The 19,637-nt window shown below is 40.2% G+C and overlaps 1 protein-coding gene across 11 annotated transcripts in view; it reads right to left on the minus strand.

Moving 5' to 3' along the window:
* camta1a (calmodulin binding transcription activator 1a) overlaps window positions 1-19,637 on the minus strand; it is a 267,995-nt gene that overhangs the window by 96,855 nt on the left and 151,503 nt on the right. For all 11 annotated transcript variants that reach the window (XR_013325926.1, XM_077713802.1, XM_077713757.1 and 8 more), the window contains one exon: window positions 16,048-16,183. Coding sequence is in view for 10 of the 11 variants with exons in the window: in XM_077713802.1 (XP_077569928.1) it covers window positions 16,048-16,183 (136 nt within the window). In the remaining variant the exon portion in view is untranslated. The remainder of the gene's footprint in view (window positions 1-16,047; window positions 16,184-19,637) is intronic.

The following is a 19,637-nucleotide window of genomic DNA, read 5'->3' on the forward strand; positions in this document are numbered from 1 at the left end:
CATTCATCAGGACCGGCACCAACACTGGGCCACCTGTTCTAACACGACACCAGGATGGAGCCATTTGCATTCTGCTCAGACTGATCTCTTGACTTCTCTCTGCTTTTGCCTACTTCTCCCACTCTCTATGTCTGTGGACCCAACTTTTAAGTTCCTCTGAGGCAGGTTTGGCAGATAATTGAATAGTGGGGTTTGATTTAGCCTGAAATCAATTTGGGAGGGGGGAGCTTTTCATTCATTACACTCCTTGGCTTTGATACAGAGCTTAAAATCTCTCGAACCTTGGCAGAGGCTCAAATATCGTCGATTGAAAGTGAAATGAAGTAGTCCAAAGATGGATGGGACGAGGACGGTCTTTTGTCTGAGGAGGTGCTCCTCCTCCTCTCTTTCTTATTTCCTCACCTCCCATTGTTTCATCCCCACCTTTTTGACTCGTCTCCTTTCCTCCTTGGGAGACTAAACTCTGTGCTCTTTGTCACCACCAGGTGTTGCTGTGAAATAAGGAGTGAGGCGTCAACAAGAGGCAGCCGAGCACACAATTTGACATTTTCGCCTGTTCCCTGCAGACACTAACATGTGAGTGGACGTGTGCACATGAACTGATGTGTGTTTGCTTTGTCAGCAAGTAGGCATGTGCCCGTTTTTAAACACACATGCACTAATCCAATTGTTCTCGTGCACTTCACTTGTTCTCCTATGCATCTTTTCCGGAGTCGCCTCGACGGCAGGGTTGACACATTGAATGCACTCAGTTATACTGTAAATCAATGTAATGCAATATTCAATACGTTACACTGCATAATGGAGCATTATACCAAGCTGTATTTGAAAACAACTTGGTGCTATTGTGAAGAAATATTGAGGTGCTTGAGCAGAGGCACATTCACAAAGCTATTTATTGGGTGTAAGAGGAATCTGGATAACAGACTAGTTGGTAGAATGCCAGCGTTCAATTGAGAATAGAATCACATCAAGTGCACACCAGTGTCTTCCACAGGAAAAGTGGGAGGCACAAAGGCAAACATTAAGGACAAAACAAGGCCAGAATATGAAAACCTTTTCTCCACATTTCACCCCAATTGTTTCCATTGGAATGCACACAACTATTTTCTGACTTGAAACTGTGTGAGGATGTTGAAGCCTCTGTGCAACGTGAGCTTGTCTGACCTTAGCAGAATGTGTTTGCAGGGTGTCAGAGCCGCTAATTCATCTGAGACAGGTCATTACCTTGCTACTCAGCCAGCCAACAAGCAGCCGAACAAGAAACACAGTTTTCAAGGAAGCACAAGCAGCTCCCATTCTCAAGCTATCATTAGTTTCTGCCTTTCAAAACTGCTGAATTGGGACACTTATCTGACTTGCCCCATTTTAGCACCACAGGAGCCACTATGGTGATGAATGGTTGGCGGGAACTATCACTAAACCAGAAGATGCAAAAAAGAGAGGGACACCTTCTAAACTATGCCTTCAACTTAAAATGCAACAGAAAGTGGCATTTATTTTACAGTGCTGACGAAAAAAAATCTACAAAAAAAAAAAAATAAATCCAACTCTAGAAAGTCACACATTTCCAAATTATGGTGTGGAATTGTGACACAACTCACAGCTTTACCAAAAAAATCTTGGCCTTGGAAAGGTCTAAAGATCAACTAGATTCTCTTTTTTAATAGTTTAAATACCATGGAAACAAATGTCTCTATTGATCAGTGTTTGTGAAGTAGGAATGACTCTGTCCATTCACATTTTTTGCTGACCGACTCGTGCTACCTGGCAGTTTGTTTCTTTTCTATCTATACATTCACCAATTTTACTTAACCTGTATGTAGAGTCATCTATTGATTAGGCTTTGAAAACGTTTCCAGCTAGGTCAATCAACATAGTAGTTTTCCTTTTAAAATGCCAAACCTTGTTTGTACAGAGGCTTGTGACTTTACATAAAAAACACATTTTTTGCTTAGTGTGGCCAGTGCAGAAAAGTGTTTAATTCATTCTCAATTCATCAAATGAACATACTTTGGTGTATTGACGAGTGAACAACTTTATGGTTGCCACTCTAATAAACGAATGGCACATTTTCAGAAAACTCCCAATTTATGAACAATTACAGTGAAGCAGGACAAGTGCAATTTTAATGCAACCTGGCGTTATCGACCTTATGAGACGTAACACTTCTCAAAAATCAATTGATATTATTGGAAAATGAATGTCAGTTTAATTTTCCTTAGCAAAAACCTGTTAGAAAAAAATGGACTGTCTGTACCCTGCAAGCACCATTAGAAACAAACAAACACAAATATATAGAGTTTCAGATAATTGCTACAAATCTGCAGCATCTGCATATACCATTTAGCAATTCAAACAATGAGTGAAGTAAGGACAATTCACACCCATTACAACTATTTAAAATATTGCCAAATTTCCATGTGCATCCATGGTCATGAGGAAAAATGGAAATGTATCTAACCCAAGGCAGACTGAAATGGTAATTACTGTTGGGCTTCTTCCTGCTGAGACCGCTTGGGCGTCACATGCAGCAATGATTGACAGCCTCAATAAGAGACCCCTGCACTTCGCTTCCACACCCCTGCAGAGACTGGTCAAACCCATCGTCTGGTGCTTCCCAGGTGGGGCACGGGTGACACCCTTTTCTAATAATCCTGACCATCGCATCCATCATGCCACCCCATCCACCCTGAGAGAGGGCACAACTGAGGGGAATCTAATCAGGCATTCTAATTGAAGTGCCAGGCCGGCCGATACTCCGGCTGGGAGGCCTGCTTTGCTTGGGCAACCTCAGGCGATGTCAATAACACTCATTGGGTCTAGATTCATCAGACTTCTTTAATGTCATTAGCCTTGAGAGGCTTGACTTCACCCCATTCCCTTTTCTTGCTTCCCTCTCCATACATCCATCTCCTTCACTCGTGCCTACGACTTCCACTACTAGCACATGCTCTCTGAAACCTCATCTCCGCCCACTGTCTGAGTGCATCCATCTCCCACTCTCATAACCTTCCGTGTCTCTGCTTTGCATCACCGATAATACACTCACCTTGCCTAACAACTTTAGGACTTGCCTGGAAATTTTAATCTCTTTGTTTGTGTAAGCAAAATGAGTACACATTCTGCTCAGATTCTGTATGGTCTCCTGCACCTTTTGTCACCTAATTTGCTTTTCACCAACATGTGATACATATTCCAGCTGTTTATTAAACAAAGCCAGAGCTTCTTGTGAGCAGGCGATGCAGTCAATTACTCCACAATTACCTGGCTAATTATGCAAAGACAGAGAGGAGGGGAACTGGCTGGGCAGCGTTAACAGTTGTCGGAGCTCTCGAACACCGAGCGGTGGAGACCTTGAAGTGATGCTGCCAAAAACACTGGAATTCTGGAGGACAAGGTGCTCCCTCCAATCTGCCAAAAACTTGCACTCACACCTACATCTTGGCGGTTTAACACCTTAACGCCTGTCTGCCTTGTGCCATTTAATAATTCGCCCAGTCTTTATTTCTGTGGCAAACAAAATGTAACATAACATTCACAAAAGCAGGTCTTCGGGCAAATGAAAGTGTGAGCAGAAGACTGCATATTGCATATTGTCTGACAAGAGTTTTATGAAATCGGATTGAACATATTTCCACTGCCATGGCATACTGTAAATTGTTTGTGTCAGCTCATCACTTAAGGAGGTTTGTTGATCGGTATAATGCTCCCATGGATGAGGCTTGTCCAAATCATCTCAAAAGTGCCAAGCCCTTTTAACTCCCTCCAAAAATCTTGCAGCCTTGCTCTTGCTGGAGTCTTTTCTGCAGCCAGTGAGCTTTTAGTTAGGACTCCCCCATCGAGTCATTTTGGCTCACCCTCATGTCTGTGTTACAGCTTAATTCATAAATCCTCTATCAAGAGGAATGTTCAATTACCAGTCAAATCAAACAAAAGAAAAAGGGGAAATATGTATGTAAACAACCAATTTAGAGCTGGAGAAATGTTCAGCAATTGGAGATAAGAAATAAGTAATGTACCCCTGAGCAAATGTTTTCTGTTGGTCAACAGGCATATTGCCCATTTATACATTACAACATTTACACCAGCCCATTGGTCAACTTTAATGAGTTTCAGTTTTCTGTAAGGCATGAATTATTTGTGCACTTACAGTCCTCAAAACGGATCTTTCCATATTTCCAAGTACTTCGCTAAATTAATAGAGATGATTTTGCAAAGGGCGGTCTCATTAAATGGCGGCATATGCCCTTAAAACTTTATAAGAGGCATTTGATGAGATTCAGTTGAATAAAAAAAAAAAAAAACACTTGAAAACATTATTAAAGGCATGTTGGCTATGTTGAACTTCTCATCATGATGATTAATCAGTACTTAACTATGTTTATGAAGCGCGTATGGTCCAGTGATGAACGAGTCCCGTGTCCTCCCTTTATCCTTATCCTCCCTCTCTCTTGCCCTCTTCTGGGCGGCTATCGATCTGATCTCCCCCTTCTCTCAGCCGAAGCCATGATTCATGTTGTTCTGAGTGGACCTCACTCACCACATGCAGACACCGCTCAGTCATGCTCTCCCTTATCTATATGTCCATCTGTCTGCCTCGTAGCCTCTGCCAAACCAGCCCACTGTCCTGGGTGACCATGAATGTGTTCTTTATCTGATAATTACATTGGCTTATGACTGTTTTTTTAGTGATATGTATTAAGATTTCATTTGAGTCATTTATAAGATTCGATTTAGGCAAATCTCATCTCAAATCAGATATTTGTATTGTATCATGAGTTTCATGCGTGTGATGTGTGATCTACTCTTTTGGCTTCAAATGCATTTATCAGCGGGCATTCACAACCTCACCGACAATCAATTGTAACTAGGCAAGCTGCTGCTTAATGTGCGTGCCTGACCACCAGTCAGAAAAAAGTTCATTCGGCTATATTTTACATGACCCATGGGCAATTCAGAGTGAGTTTATTTATTTAGCACTCATTCATAGTTAATTGTTTCCAAGACATTTCCCAAAAAATATTTCAAACTATTACCCCGTGGGCTGCGACAGACATCCAATGGACTGAAAAGGGCTGTCTTTCATTCAACTAAATAAATAAAAATAAATGCATAAAAATAACACATTGTTTTGTGTTGTACCCCTGAATTCTGCCAATGTATTTGCCTTTAAAACACAGAGGGAAATAATCAGCCAGGCCAACTTTTAGTGATATGCCTGAACCCCCCCCCCCCCCCCCCCCCCCCCCGCGTCAGCTACACCCGCGTCAGCTACATGAGTCCAGACACGTAAATTCGAATACCGATCCATTCCCTTGCTATATGGCTGGAGGCATCAATAATCGAAGAATGATAAACACCCAATCCCAATATTATTTTTACATCACACATGCATTCATTTATAACTTAACTCAATTTACCCTGTCACATTTGATTAACCCAGTGCGTTCTTAAAAAAATGTCCCAGCCCAACATGTGCTTGTCAACCATATTATAATAGCTGAAACACTACATACTGGGATGAGATTGTTTTGCTATATAAAGGTTTAATGATTCCACTGTTGGGACACTCCAATGGGAGCCAAAATATGCTCTGTAAAAAAATATTTAAATACAAATAATTCATTCTCTGTAGTGCTTATGGTCACATTTAATTGACCCTCACTGATTTTTTTTGCATGTGAAAGGAAACCAAGACTCTGTACTGTATGGTGGATGTACAAAGCAGTTGTACAACATGCTAATTTATCTAATATATGTTTAAAATAACAATAACAATGAATTCAACTAAAGTAAAACAGTGACCTGGAGGAGGCATTTCTTTTGCAACCCAAAAATGATGTGTTCCTCTTAAACCCATGTTATGGATCATACTCAAACTATGTATCCACGTCAAATTTAAAATAAAAATTGGAGATTTTAAAGTGTAAATATAAAAAAAAAAACATGAGGGATAGAGAGAGAAAAGATTGACTTGGGGGAGGGAACAACAGCTGCATCAATAACATTAATGAGAAAAAGACTAATCATGGAAAAATTGGCATAAGCCCTTCACGCCCACAAGGCTGTTAAAATGGCAAACTTGGGGTGCAGTGGGCCAGCCCAGACAGCTGGCAAAAAGAGGAAGTCAAGGACCAAAGCAATTACTCCAAAAACAGCACTACAAGGATTATCACACAAGTACATTTATAAACATTAATTTTGCAATTGAATCATCCCTTGTGCCTATGATGCAAAAAAAGCCACTGAATATACTGCAGTCGTTGCTATGTGCATGTCCCTTAATATTCAGGCGTCAACTGTAAAAAGTCAATCTAAAAAAGAAAGAAATAATAAATAAAAAAAATTAGAGGACGAGACAGAGGAGGCAGAGATGTGTCGAGGCCTTGCAGCAGTAGCAGCAGCGGGTGCACATAAAAGCCCAGCTTCAGCCAAGGCCCCTGCTCCAATGTGTAGAAATTAATTGAGTGAAAAAAATCTGCTGTTTAAGGTTGAAGTGGGTTATGGGAGGCAGTGTAACAATTGTTTTCTGTTTGCCAGAGGCTATATATCGTTCATTCCGACTTTCTTTCTCCTCACCGCTCAGCCCAGCCTCGCTTGCCACCCTCCCCTCCCTCACAACCTATCTGCCTCCTAACCCTCTCCTACTCTTTTATTTCCCATACCATTTTTCATTCCCTTTTATCCCTCACATTGTCCGCATTTGATTGCATCCGAAAACCTCATTTTCCAGCATTTATAAAGCGAGGAGCTCCCCATCCATATATTTTTACATTTGTGTATACGTAATGAACGAGAACGCTAACTCACACATAACACTAATGTGGATTTTGCTCCCCTGAGAGTCTCAGTAATCCTAAACAAATGTACAGATGCGGTACAAGATGTATATGAGTACACAGGGGTGTCAGTGGGCTTACAGCTGTCTTAATCAGTCCACATAATAACGGTGCATGCATGGTTATCTGGCAATGGTGAAACTAATGTGAGGCCAATGTCAAAACAAACAACAGAACAATCCTCAAATTCCCCTGGGCATAAATAAATGTCTAATTTGCCATCCACATTCAAATGTGAACCTTTACGTCTCAGTTGGTGTCGCTATTTGCCTGAGCATAAGGCCAGGAGAACGTGCGGGTCCAAACCCAAGCCCCCCCGCCTTCCTAAAAGGCAAACATACCTTTCAAATGCGGCCATATTTCAAGAAAAACAGAGATCCGTGTGAATGCACAAATCCATTTAGATCACAGTGAAATGGACAGTAACACTCTAGTGTTAGACAGGGATTGAAAAAGCGAGCTATAAAGTGAAATACAAACTGAAAAAGAGAAAAAGACAAAGTAACAAGCCAATGGACTGATGATTGGCAGGGCAAATATGTTTTATATGTGGCGGTATTCTCTCTGCTGCCTGAAGCAGAAGGGTTAGACCTGCTTCCAGTTTTAAACCCCTCCTCCGGACGCTTTCATGTAAAGCAATCTTTCACTATCACTATGAGGAAAGCCCAGTTGCTCATACCCAATAATTCTATACAAACACTTAAGCATTCTGTTTGAACTTTGCTGGTACACTCATTACACCTCCTTTGAAGAGTGAACGTTGGAACATTGGAACATTTTGATGCATTTATTAGCTACAACACAGAAGCAAATTACACTAAAACCTCAGCGAGTCGCTGGTTAATAATACATGCAAGTGCAGTATAGAGCCAGCAGAAGAAATAGACCAGCAAAAATAAAGTAAGAATTTAACTCATCTCACAAACATCAATTGCCCAAAACATTTTTGCAGATGAGGTAGAAATGCAGAGTGGGAGATAACGGCGCAAATGTATGAGTAAAGAGGAGCTGATGTCTCTGTATGATTCTTACTGCTCTGTGTGGACCAGAATCTTAAAGCACAATTCTGAAGCCCCGATTTGAAGGTTGTTCAGAGGAAATAAGCTTTTTTATATGTACAGCAGAAGGTGTTGTGTATTGACCAAAGGGGGTGAGAGGGTGGCAAAGCCAGTATAAGATATGTCAAATGGACAAAACTGGCTATGCATGCTCATGTCTAGATTCTACAAAGCATTTTCACCCTCATGTCAAATAATTTAAAAGTAGCACAAGATCGGAAACCATTTTCTCTGAACTCCAGCAACATCTATCTTTGAAATGCAATTCATTTCAAATTGAATGTAGCAATACTTGGTGGGGATTCTTGCATAATAGCTTTTGGTTGTTCTTTTTTGAGAACTCCATGTTGTTGTAGATGTGATGGAAGGGAAATTCCGTTGTGAAAGCTTTTCATTTGGCTAAGAACAAACAAACCGACAGACCGTCGCCTGGAGATTTGTGTTGTTTTGCTCTTGAATAGAATAAAATCTAAAGCTGAAAAAAATAGTCTAAACTCACTGAATATCAGGTCTACTTCACTATAATATTTTCTGTAAATCAGTGGTTCTCAACGCATGGTTGGTGTATCACCAGAGGTATGAAAATGACTGAATTAATTGTTTAAACTGTCATTTTCTTTTTAACCCAGCACTGTACATCTGTTACATTGGAGTAGGCAGACATTTTGATATATATATATATATATATATATATATATATATATATATACACACACTTTTCTCAAAGCTTTCCTCTTCAACTTTTCCTATCTGTTGTTTGAATTTGTCAAACTCATCCCAAAGGTGACCATAAATATTTCATAAACATGGTTGACTACTGGAGGGCATTCAGTAATAACTAATATAACGAGTGGCGTGCAATGCACTGCAAAATATCCCTGTGTACCTCTCAGAAGATCCCTTGCATCCAAATGTCCCCAAATTATGCTCAACTCACACTGTGTCAAGTAATTTCCCTGACAGGTTCCTCTTATACACAAGGAAAAAAAAGTGGGGAGCTGCAGAGGGCAACCGCAATAAAGCTGCAAGTCTATATATGGAAGTCTTCAAGTTTTGCTCCAAATTAGAATATCTTCCTGGCTGTTTTCTTGCAGATATTACCTCAGTCACCTTCATAAAAAAGTAGGGATCCCTGTAGTGACGCCTCAGCAAGACAACCCCACAACACCAGGCAACAATTAAATTACAGAAGCTGTCGATAATGCCTTCTTTTTTTGACAGTCCCTTAATACATGTCTTCTCGACAGCAACCTTTCCAAAATTATCCCCTCAAGTCCAGACGCTGGATTGAATCGGTGATAGCGAGGTCAACATGAAAGGTAGAGTGAGGGCTTAACTGCTGCCGACTTATTCGGCAATTGCGAGGAGCCGGAGAAGAAAACTAATTACAGTGGGCTTAAAGAAAAACTATGGGTATAGTGGAATTTCCCAATGGCGGGGAGGTTAGATATTCATGTGGGAATGCTTTGGTTCAGTTGCTAATAAAACAGAACAACCCCATTATAGTATTATGCTGGGGATAGAGCACGCTTTAATCTGCCCTGCGGAATGTAAAATGGGCAAATGACTAAAATGCGTGCCTCCATTACTAACCCAGCATGCAAAGGATAAATAATGATAATAAAGCCTTGGTGATGACGACAAGTAATTTTGTACATTATGGACAGTGATGGCGAAGAGACTTCATCTTTTGGCAGCCAAACGATCAGGATAACTCAATTTGAGCATTTAGGTCGGTGCATTTGGATGAAGCTTAATTGGGTGCAATGCTTTCCAACTAAAGCCTCATTGGAAATAGCATAAAAAAGAAAAACTTCCTTTTAGAATGCCCTGTGCTTGTCATTCAGCTGACGAGACAGAATTAGCTGGATCATCATGAATGTATTTTCTGTTGATATCAATGGAAAGTAAATAGTCGCTCTGCATAACCTATTGCCAAGTTCTCACCGAACATCATTTAATACTCTATTCGCTTGATATTGCCCTAGATAACCAAAAAAAACATCAGCATCCTTTACCTTAGCAAAACCTCAGTCACCATATTTCGCTGCACAGGATTAAGACTTATAACCATGGTAACCGTTCTTTCAAATATTACGCATACTCCTCCACACTCATGGATCTCATAAAGACAGTGAAGTCTGCGTGGTGAGCTGTGAGGCAAAGTCCCAGAATAGTGAAAAACAAAGCGAGGTCGCTAAAGAGGCGCAGGCACATAAACGGAACAAGTAATTTCTTCTTTCATAACTATGCGTTCTAGTTATCTGACACAATTCCCACCACTTTAAATATATACATGCAACATATATTTGCTTTGAGCAATACTGGTGATCCTAATTTCATCGTTGACTTGGATTCGTAGCAGGGAAAGCAGCTTTTTTACAACTAGTCTTTGTTTAGTGCCCTTACCACATCTGGTTGGCAATCTGCTTCATTTGTAAATCAAAGCCACCTGTAAATAACACAACACTTTCGACAAAGCAAACATGGCGGTGATTAATCCCAAGCCTAACAAGTATACTATACGTCACAAACACACACACTAGGATATTATTATTGTCCATATATGGTGAATTTAATATATGTCCATAAATCAATAATATTGGCCCATTCCCACATTGACTGTTATTATTTTAATAATTATTAACCCAATCAAAGTGCTGAAAATAGCGCTAAGCAAACCTATTAATTCTCTTGAAAAATTAACAACCTGGAAAATGTTGTAAAAATCCACCTCCATGGGATTAAAAGTCTGGATGCCTTTTTAACAGGGGGAATGGTGGATTACATCAATGTAAGCCTTTTTTGGTCAATGAAGGTTCACTGTAGTGCTTTGATGCAAAGGAAATGTAATAGTAATGTATCAGTAATGAAAGAAAATTGTGCACAGTTTAATTTAGGTCTTTGAAAACACTTGGTTAGCTCATTGTTCTTTTGTGTATTACATCACTGATGGATGAACTTTTTGGATAGATGCACCTGCTGTCATTTGCATTTTTTGTGAACTATTAGAAACATGGTGGGATGCAGGAAAGACTTAAACATAAAAAAATCACTTAAGTTAATTGTATAATAATAATAATAAAAAAAATATGATGTCAATTTCTGCATCATTCGAACCTAAAAACATTTAGTTTAATTGACCAAATTATGATTAAAAAAAAACAAGTTTTGAGGCGCAGCTTGACTATTGATTTTGGATGCGCCGATTCTGTCTTATAAAAACTGTATGCAAACAAGATATGCCAAAAATATACAAATTGCGGATATCGAATTAACTCCCCAATAAAAGACAATTTGTTTATGAAGGTTATATGCAATTTGAAGCCAAACAGAACAGCATCCAGAGTGCAACCACAAGCATCAACTCTATTACAGTCTTTGCAACTAATGTTTTGACATTTGTCTTCATTATTATCAATGAACAGAGGCGATTGAGTCACCAGCATGCTCCATTAGCTTCCTTCATTGCATAGTTGCACAGCTGAAATCACACATTAGGATGGATCTAACACCAAATGACAAGTTACGGGTGCTAAGGACACACCAGCTGATTATTTAGGTGTCGGGGCATGGGGTGAAGGCACAGTAGGGGATGTGCCGAGGAGCAGAAGGGATTTAAGAAGTTGCTCAAAAACTGCATGGAATAAAAAGTTGTTGTTTTTCTCGTGGGGGTAAAAGGCAGCCCAACATACCTTGAGAAGACAAGCTCATTTCAATCAGCATAATTAACCAGAGGTAATGAAATAAGTCAGAGGCATTGCCACCTTCACTTAAGAGAAAATCGATCTACGTTTGTGGGAGTTTATTAAAGCTGGGAAATAATGGGAGGATAGGAAAGAAGGGGTGTTGGTGGTGGGGGCTTGTTTTCTGAGTGCACATTAACAGCTAATCAGCAAACGGTTAGTAACATTGGCGTGGAACCTTGACTGGAAGAAAGAGGAGTTTGACTCTTTAGAGAGAATTAAGAGGATACTGAGGTGAAATGAACATTTTAATACCTGAGCCCTGAATTGACTTGCAATTACTTTTCTAAATCAGGAAGTTCCAAACTTGTTCCACTAAGAGCCACATGGATCAAAGTGGCAAAGAACCATATCATCTTTTTTTTGGGGAAAAATGCTAAAAACAATTTAATTAACTCGGAGTTAGACTGTAAAGCACAGATGCTATACATGTACTGAAGTAGGGGGGGGGGGGCAGCCATATTTATATAAAAAGTGCGCTGTTTATTTTTACAGATTGAAATATTTCAACTAGATTAAAGGTGTCTTTCAAGTCGGAATATCATGTTACTTATTTCCACCATATTTTTCAATCAATTGTTCTATGTTGTATCTCTTTTGAAAATAGAATTATTTGTTTTCATGAATTAAAAATTTCTAAAATAAAGAATAATTTGTTAGAATGTTCAGCTCATCATGATGTTTTTGATAAATTGACAAACAATGGGTACAAATTGTCACGAATGACACTTTGAACAACAACGCTTTGAGAAAATAACACCACTGAGAGACTAAGGCACCCACAGATCGGTAGACATTGGACATATCCGCAAGAGCGTCACGTAATTTGGGGTGAGAAAAATCTCTGGCTTGGTGGTCTGTGGTGAGATAATCACAAACGGACATCTCTCCTAAGGTGCCCCAAAAGCATGGTGGGTGCTGCGGGAACCGCTTGCTCATTTATCCAGCCGTCTGGCCAACTCACCTGGAGTGATGGCGGAGACGTCAGCAAGGCAGGCTGCTATTTCACGGCCTGTTAAGCGCTAATTCTGCAACATGCCCTGCGCTCCAATTTTAGGGAACAGGGAGCATTACCGCCCAGCTCAAGGTTCTGTCTGTCTGTATGGTGGACTTGGAGGGTGGTGGAGGGTGGAGGAGAGAAAGGGCAGTGGGGAGAAAGGGCAGTGAGGAGAAAGAGGCGGAGTAGGAAACAGGGCCGTGACATATTCGCTAAAGAATTAAAAGACTGAGAAACAAAAGACTCACAGGGGATGGAAGAGACATAAGACAGTAAAAGGTTGGGATGGAAAGAAAAGTGTGTGGGTTGGGTACACAGAAGCTTGGGTGCAAACGACTTGCTGAGCCAGCAGTGCAAAGTAGACGGGACAGATATCTACTCTTGTCATGCCAGAAAAGGCCTCACACCAAGTCGCTAGACATCTGCAACAACTAACCGTTTATACTCTGGATCGCTTAGTATACTTATTTAGATCTCAGGTGTTGTTGTGCAACAAATGTATGTACAATAAATTTTGCAAGCATCATATGAAGAAAGCCCCTGAAACTGGATTGGAAACCCACAATCTTTATGATTTGTTATTAGTTCTATTGCTTCAATTGCAGCTAATTTTGGTGCTCTCCTTGATGTGAACCAATAATAATTTTCTGAAAGGGTGTTGTTTTTCTGAAAATGAGTCTAATAAGTTAATAAAAGTTCCAGTATTTTGGGAAATTGTCCTTTTTATTGTTGCTTCTGAAAGAATGAAGTTTAACTGATGAAATGAAATGCAAATGCCAATAAGTATTTAGTCCAGAATTGCTCAATCGTGGCAATTAACTATTTTTCATTAACTTTGCCGGCAAGATTTCTTTGGGCGGGCCTAAACAGGGTATCTGCTGACGTCAGTAAAAAAAATAGGTTTCTTTTCTAACCTCCTACTATACAAGGACTAAGTACTGCCAGTGCATATTAGGCGTAATTGCAAGGTCCTCCTTTAAAACTTGGCCATCAAACTGTACCAAAAAGTTAGTCTTTCATTTTAATCGATTTATTCAGTATGAGACAAAATGTAATCATATCTCTTGTGGAAACGAATTGCATTTTTTTTTTTAGCTAAGGCTAATGAAATAAAAAGCTACTCCGTAAATGTGTCTAATGCTTTGGAACATTTTTATTGGGGGAATATGCAGTGTAGGTTCAATGGTTTGACAACACCGTTTATATTAAACTTTTATTTCGATATATTACCATGCATGGTTAAGCAAAGGCGTAATAGTCACCAGTGCGTTATGAAAACGCATTAAGAAAAAGAGTTTGAAGGAGCCTCGGAGTGCAGTTATTTCCACATATTTGGCAGATCAGGTGGAATGGTAGGTAGGTTGGTATCTAGTGGTAGGGAGGCTTAGCTTTTTATCATTACATTAGAAACATGTTCTAATATTAAAAAAACTAAATGAAATTGCTTTTTGTTTTGTTTTCTAATGTCACAGAGAGTGATAGCAGAAAGATGAAAGACCCACAATAAGATCCCACTAGCATAATTCTCATTTGAATTGAACAACACCGCCTACTGACATCAACAAATATAAAATGACAATCTAGTATTACACAAAATGCACAATCGACTGGAGTTATCTATAAAATATTGAGGCAGTTGACAGGGAACAGTTTTCTTAAGGAAGAAACACTATTTTGGAGTCAATCAGACAGATATTTTCCAGCCACATGGGTGCCACTTTGGCTGTTACAGAAAACATAAACGTAGCTACTTTGGGCATTTTCTTTTTTTCAAAGCAAGTGAATTTCAATAAGAACCGAAGAAAAGTAGGAATCGAATTACAACCATAAGGAAAAAAGCACAAATGAAGTTATACATTACTCAATTTCAAGATTTTGGGCATGGCCTCTTATCTGTCCTACTTCATTAACTCAAACTAAAGAAAACTTAATCAGCATCTCAGATGCATGTGAGTACAATTTACTCCAGCCATATTGGTAGAGGCGACCTGAACAAACTATCGGAAGTATCGGACGTTGTGAAAATATGTAAGAGCTCAAACAGATGGATGTGCAATGTCCCAGCAGGTTATCAGAGCATTGCAGGACCGTCGATGACACCAAGCCATTTCCTGGGAGTGACAAATATCTGGAGGAGTGCAAACAGAGAGCAAAGCCCCTGTTGGGAGAATGCCTGAGCTTTGTCTATGTCACACTGTGTGACACAAACACCTGTGCCTGAGGTGCGCACTGTGTGTCATGTTTGTGTGTGTTTTTTTGTGAGGACACATAAATCAAAATCCTAAACACATAAATATGTCATATCTGCTGTACATCTCAACTCCTGTTCCACTAGCAATAAAGCAGAAGCCAAACTTCAGCACTATAGACAGCTAGGGAGAAAAAGTTTGGCTTGGAGTGGAATTGCTGATAAATCAGCCAAGCTACCTCAACATTGCATGCCACCACCACAGATCAAGCAGAAATAAGCCTGGGAGAGCCAAAAATAGATACAACTGGGTGTTTTATGGCCTGTACGGGAGGTGACTTGGAGTGAGGTGAGGGAGCGCTCGCTGCTCACTACTGCTTTGAGCAAGCAAGATTAATGTAGGCTCTCCGGAGCAACGGCAACATCCCGAGTCTTAATAAGGTACAAACAATCGGCTACACTCAACTGGTTTCCCAGGGAAAACTATTGTTGTGCTGCATTGTTCGCTGTTGAGGTTCCTTGGAGACGGCAGCATGCCACGGTCTCCATTACAGCCCAGGGAGAGCTCAACGATGGCCCAAAGGTTTCCCTTCAGCATAACTCGGCCTTGCTATGCTTGGTTTCACAATGCCACAGTAAGATGTGGACTACAGAATGTGAATCTGGCCTGAAGGTGAGATTTTTTTTCCATCATGTAAACACAGTAATAAAAGAGAAACTCAACAGCAAACAAAGTAAATGAGAAGCAAATAAAAAGTATGACATAAAAGAGGAATATTTCAACGTCAGTGAATTTTGCCTCTCCAGTTTTTAGGAAAGTAAAGCAATGATGATGGTTGGGTCACATCGTGTCACATGAAATGGAATTGTAAGAGAAAATAGCGAGCTGTGCTTAAATTGATACCAAACACAATATTCTACAGGTCTTCAAAAACAAGTCAAAAAGCTTTTAATGGATGACAACGTGAAAAACATCTGGCCTTTTGTCCACTCCCATTTTTTTTACAAGAAATGACAATGCTTTTAACCTGTTAACCGAGAATAATGACCCGATACTTAAGCATTCACACCTAAGCAAGGGTTTCTGCTCCTTGTTCTGCTTTCCAACTTTCAAAAATCAGAGTAGCAAAAACAGCATCGCTTGCTGAAAACAGCACTAAACAGACTTTCAATGCTTCCCATAATTCGTCATATAAGCTCCAACCAATGCACTCACCTCAACTCCTTGCACTTTCAGTTTCATGTGATCCTCCCGTGTGGTCTTCCCGTCTTTTCTCTTCTTCCAGCAGTAGCCATCCTTTCTGTACTTGACCTTCTTCCTATTGTACAATATCATCGACCCATTCTGCGGCCTGCATCCATGGAAAGAAGACAGAGCAGAGAAGAAATATTCAGGAATCGTTAAGCAGACACTAGTCTGACGGCAACGCACTGGTGACTTTAATGATACTATTTCTTATGGTTTTTCAACGTCGGCAATGAATAAAGCTTTTCGTAGCATGCATGTTGGAATCAGTGAGTGTGGCTTCAGTGACTTTCTTCGACATTTTTGCTTATCTCTCATTCATCCAACCTAAATGAGTTCAGCTGTTTGAAATCCCAAGAGAGGATTCTCCCTCACTCTCCATTCATAATTCATTCTCTCCTCCACCAGACCGCAGCCCGGAGGCTCATCATAATATAATGTAACTATTTGACGATAATCTGCCTTTCTGCTTCGATTTGTATCCGACGCATTTGGTGCTCTGTGTTATACCACATTAGCACAAAGTGTAACATAAAACATTTACAACTCACTCGACAATTAGAGAGCAGTTGGACAGGCGTGTGGGTGTTTGTGAATCGTGGCTTGCCCCCCGTATCATGAGGATGCATATGTCACGCGTGCGAATCCGTTTAACACTCAAAATGCTCTCGCGCTCACACACACACATGCACACACACACAGCTGTGATGATTTGGAGTGCTCCCAAATGAGTGCATGGTGCCTCACTGCGAGTGAGCGGGAGAAAAGGAAATAGAGAACGAGAAACCTCCAGTCAGCTGCGAGGCCTTGTTTGCATTGAGCTCATCACTCACATACATAAACACAACACCCACACATGCACCCGCACACCTAAATAGAAAAAATCTCATCAAAGAATAGAACAAAAGCCAAGTAGATTTTTGTCTCAAGGAACAATTTCCATAATAACAAACCCTGACGATTGTTTTGCAATGTTTTTGTTTTACTTATTTACGAAATGTTTATTTATAACGGCGTGCATCATTTTTGCAGAGACGCCTTTGGGGGCCAGGGTGCGCGTCTATCTCGGTATTACTCATCAATCACTTCCTCAGCTTGTTCTCAGGGGCGGGTAGGAAGCGTGATGGGAGGGGGGGGGAGCTCGGGGTCCTCGCAGTCCCTTCTTTGTGGCCCCAGACAACACTTTCTAATGAGAGACGCCACTCACACACATGCACTCCCGCATGTTTTCTTTCTTTTCCTGTGAATAACGTTCTTGGATGATTTTTATTTTTGCCTTTAGCCTACTGTGAGAAAATCGTCTCCTTCACTTGCAATCTTTGTCTTTGATCTGTCAAAGGATTCCTCACTTGCACCTGGTGGTACGGTATGTCATCCTTGTACACGCACAAAGTCTAGACACCCTTTGAACTTAACTCATTGCTATGACATTGGTGAAATGCAAGGAAATTTATGTCATCGCACACAGTCTCCTTTAATAGTATTGCCTTCTGTTACATTTCAGTAATACTTGTTGCCCATGGGCTCCTTCTGAACAAAACAGTGAAATTTGGTAGGTATATTCTGGGGCTGGTTACATATTGATCGTTGGAGCTGGATTTTTATATTTTTTTTTGTCTCAGGGCTAATTAATTACATTAATTGAATGGGGGCTCAAAGTGCTACTCCTTCGTCATGCATGGACGGATCAGAATGAGATTCGGCAAGTATATTCTAGGGATGTATATGCATTGATTCTCAGAGCCCTTTTTTTGTCTCATGAATTTGATTAATTAATTGTGATCTTATAATTGCTAATGCCCGAGTATTTGTGGACGGATCACAGTGCTCAGGGCGAAATCATTACAATAAGTAATTGTGGACTTATTGCTGCCTGTAGGTTTCAAGTCAGCCTATACAAGTCATCCACATACTTTAGTTGTGACTTATTTTTTTTTCAGGGATGATGAGACATTAAAGGAGCAAGTCGGGGAGTTGTCAATTGTTTTGAAATGACTCAACATGTGTTCTAGAACACCAAAAGCTGCCGATCTTGCGTGTATGTCCTCTTCTGTCTAACTTGTAACCCACAGGAAGACAGACACCATTAAATCCATAATAAATGAATCAGCCATGATGCCAAAAAGAAAAAAAAAACTATTCTCCAGCTTTGAGGATCAATAGATACTGACTTTTGCTTCATAGCTACCAAGTTTCAAGACCAAAGTTTCACAAACGACAGTGGTAACACTTCAATGTTAGATTCCAAGAACAAAGTCAAGAACAAGGTCAAGAACACCAACTTGGATGGCACATAGACATGTCTTCACCTAGTCGAAATTAATACAGTTAAGTTGACATGCATATGTTTTACATACAATACAATCCACAATGCAAGTACAATATATTTGAATATAATAGCTAATGATGTGCCTAACAAAAACATTCAATATCATTTTAATTGAATGCATGAATTAAAACAATGTCTTCTTTGTTTATGTTGGATCTTTCACCTGAAATGAACAGGAAAATTTCTATTTTGTTCATATCTGTTTGTTTCCATGGAGAGTATTCCTTGTAGATATAGTATTTTTGGGGAATGGTGATTTTTAATTGCCTACCAGGCAAAAGTAACAATGCAGTACTAGTGTACGCAATATTATTGACAAATGCAACACTGCATACATTGTAAAAAAAAAAAAAAAAAAGCTTTTATTGGGCAATTTTGAGGCGGGCATGTAGAGCTGTATGGGATCTTAATTATGTTCTATAGTACTTTATGCCATCATTAAGAAGGTGTCATCATAAACTGAGCTCCAAAAACAAAAAGTACTTGAGATGTACAACAAGATTTGCATCTTTTGTGTCAAATGAAGGACACTCATTAGACGTAAGCACCCAGCAGCAAACAGCAGGATAGTTTTGTTTATTCCAATATCGTTCAGAGTTTTGCCCTTCAAAAGATACAAGCAACGTGTGTTCGCTCTGCATGGGACTAAAAGATGGGCGCAGATGAGATAAGGCAGAAAATCAAATGACACGGGGCTATCTGATCTCCTCCAGAGCAGTGAAAATTGGGGTGAAGCTTCAGTGTCAGAGGCTCCACGCCATATTTATCAGCTTGGTGCAAAACTTTTTTTTTGTTGCAGCTATTTTTGAGGGTCTGTTAGGTAGATGCTGTTTTCAATTCGAACCAGAGAAGTCAGCCCCGATACCCTCCAAGACAGAGAGAGCAGGCTGAAATGAATGCTTTGGCAACAGCACTTGTCGCCTCTCCTTGCTGCCGCCTCCAATCTCTCCCTCACACTCCTTTCCTGCCACGTCCATTCAATTAATCTTATCAGAATTCAACATATTTATACATGAGAGGGGAAAGCGGAATTCTGTGTTATCATACAAGCGTGACAGGAGGCCTTCTGTCTCAGATGGCTAAATGTGCCAGATTAATATGGAAATGTGGACGTCAGACCAACTCCGCAGCTGCCTCTGTCCTCTTTGGAGTTTGAAATGATAATAAGCTCTGCCCTTAGGGTTGCGTTAGGCCTTGTCTGCACTGTTGGGAATCACACATTTGTCCAGGT

The sequence above is a fragment of the Stigmatopora nigra genome, chromosome 1 (genome assembly GCF_051989575.1).
Source record: "Stigmatopora nigra isolate UIUO_SnigA chromosome 1, RoL_Snig_1.1, whole genome shotgun sequence".
Taxonomy (NCBI): domain Eukaryota; kingdom Metazoa; phylum Chordata; class Actinopteri; order Syngnathiformes; family Syngnathidae; genus Stigmatopora; species Stigmatopora nigra.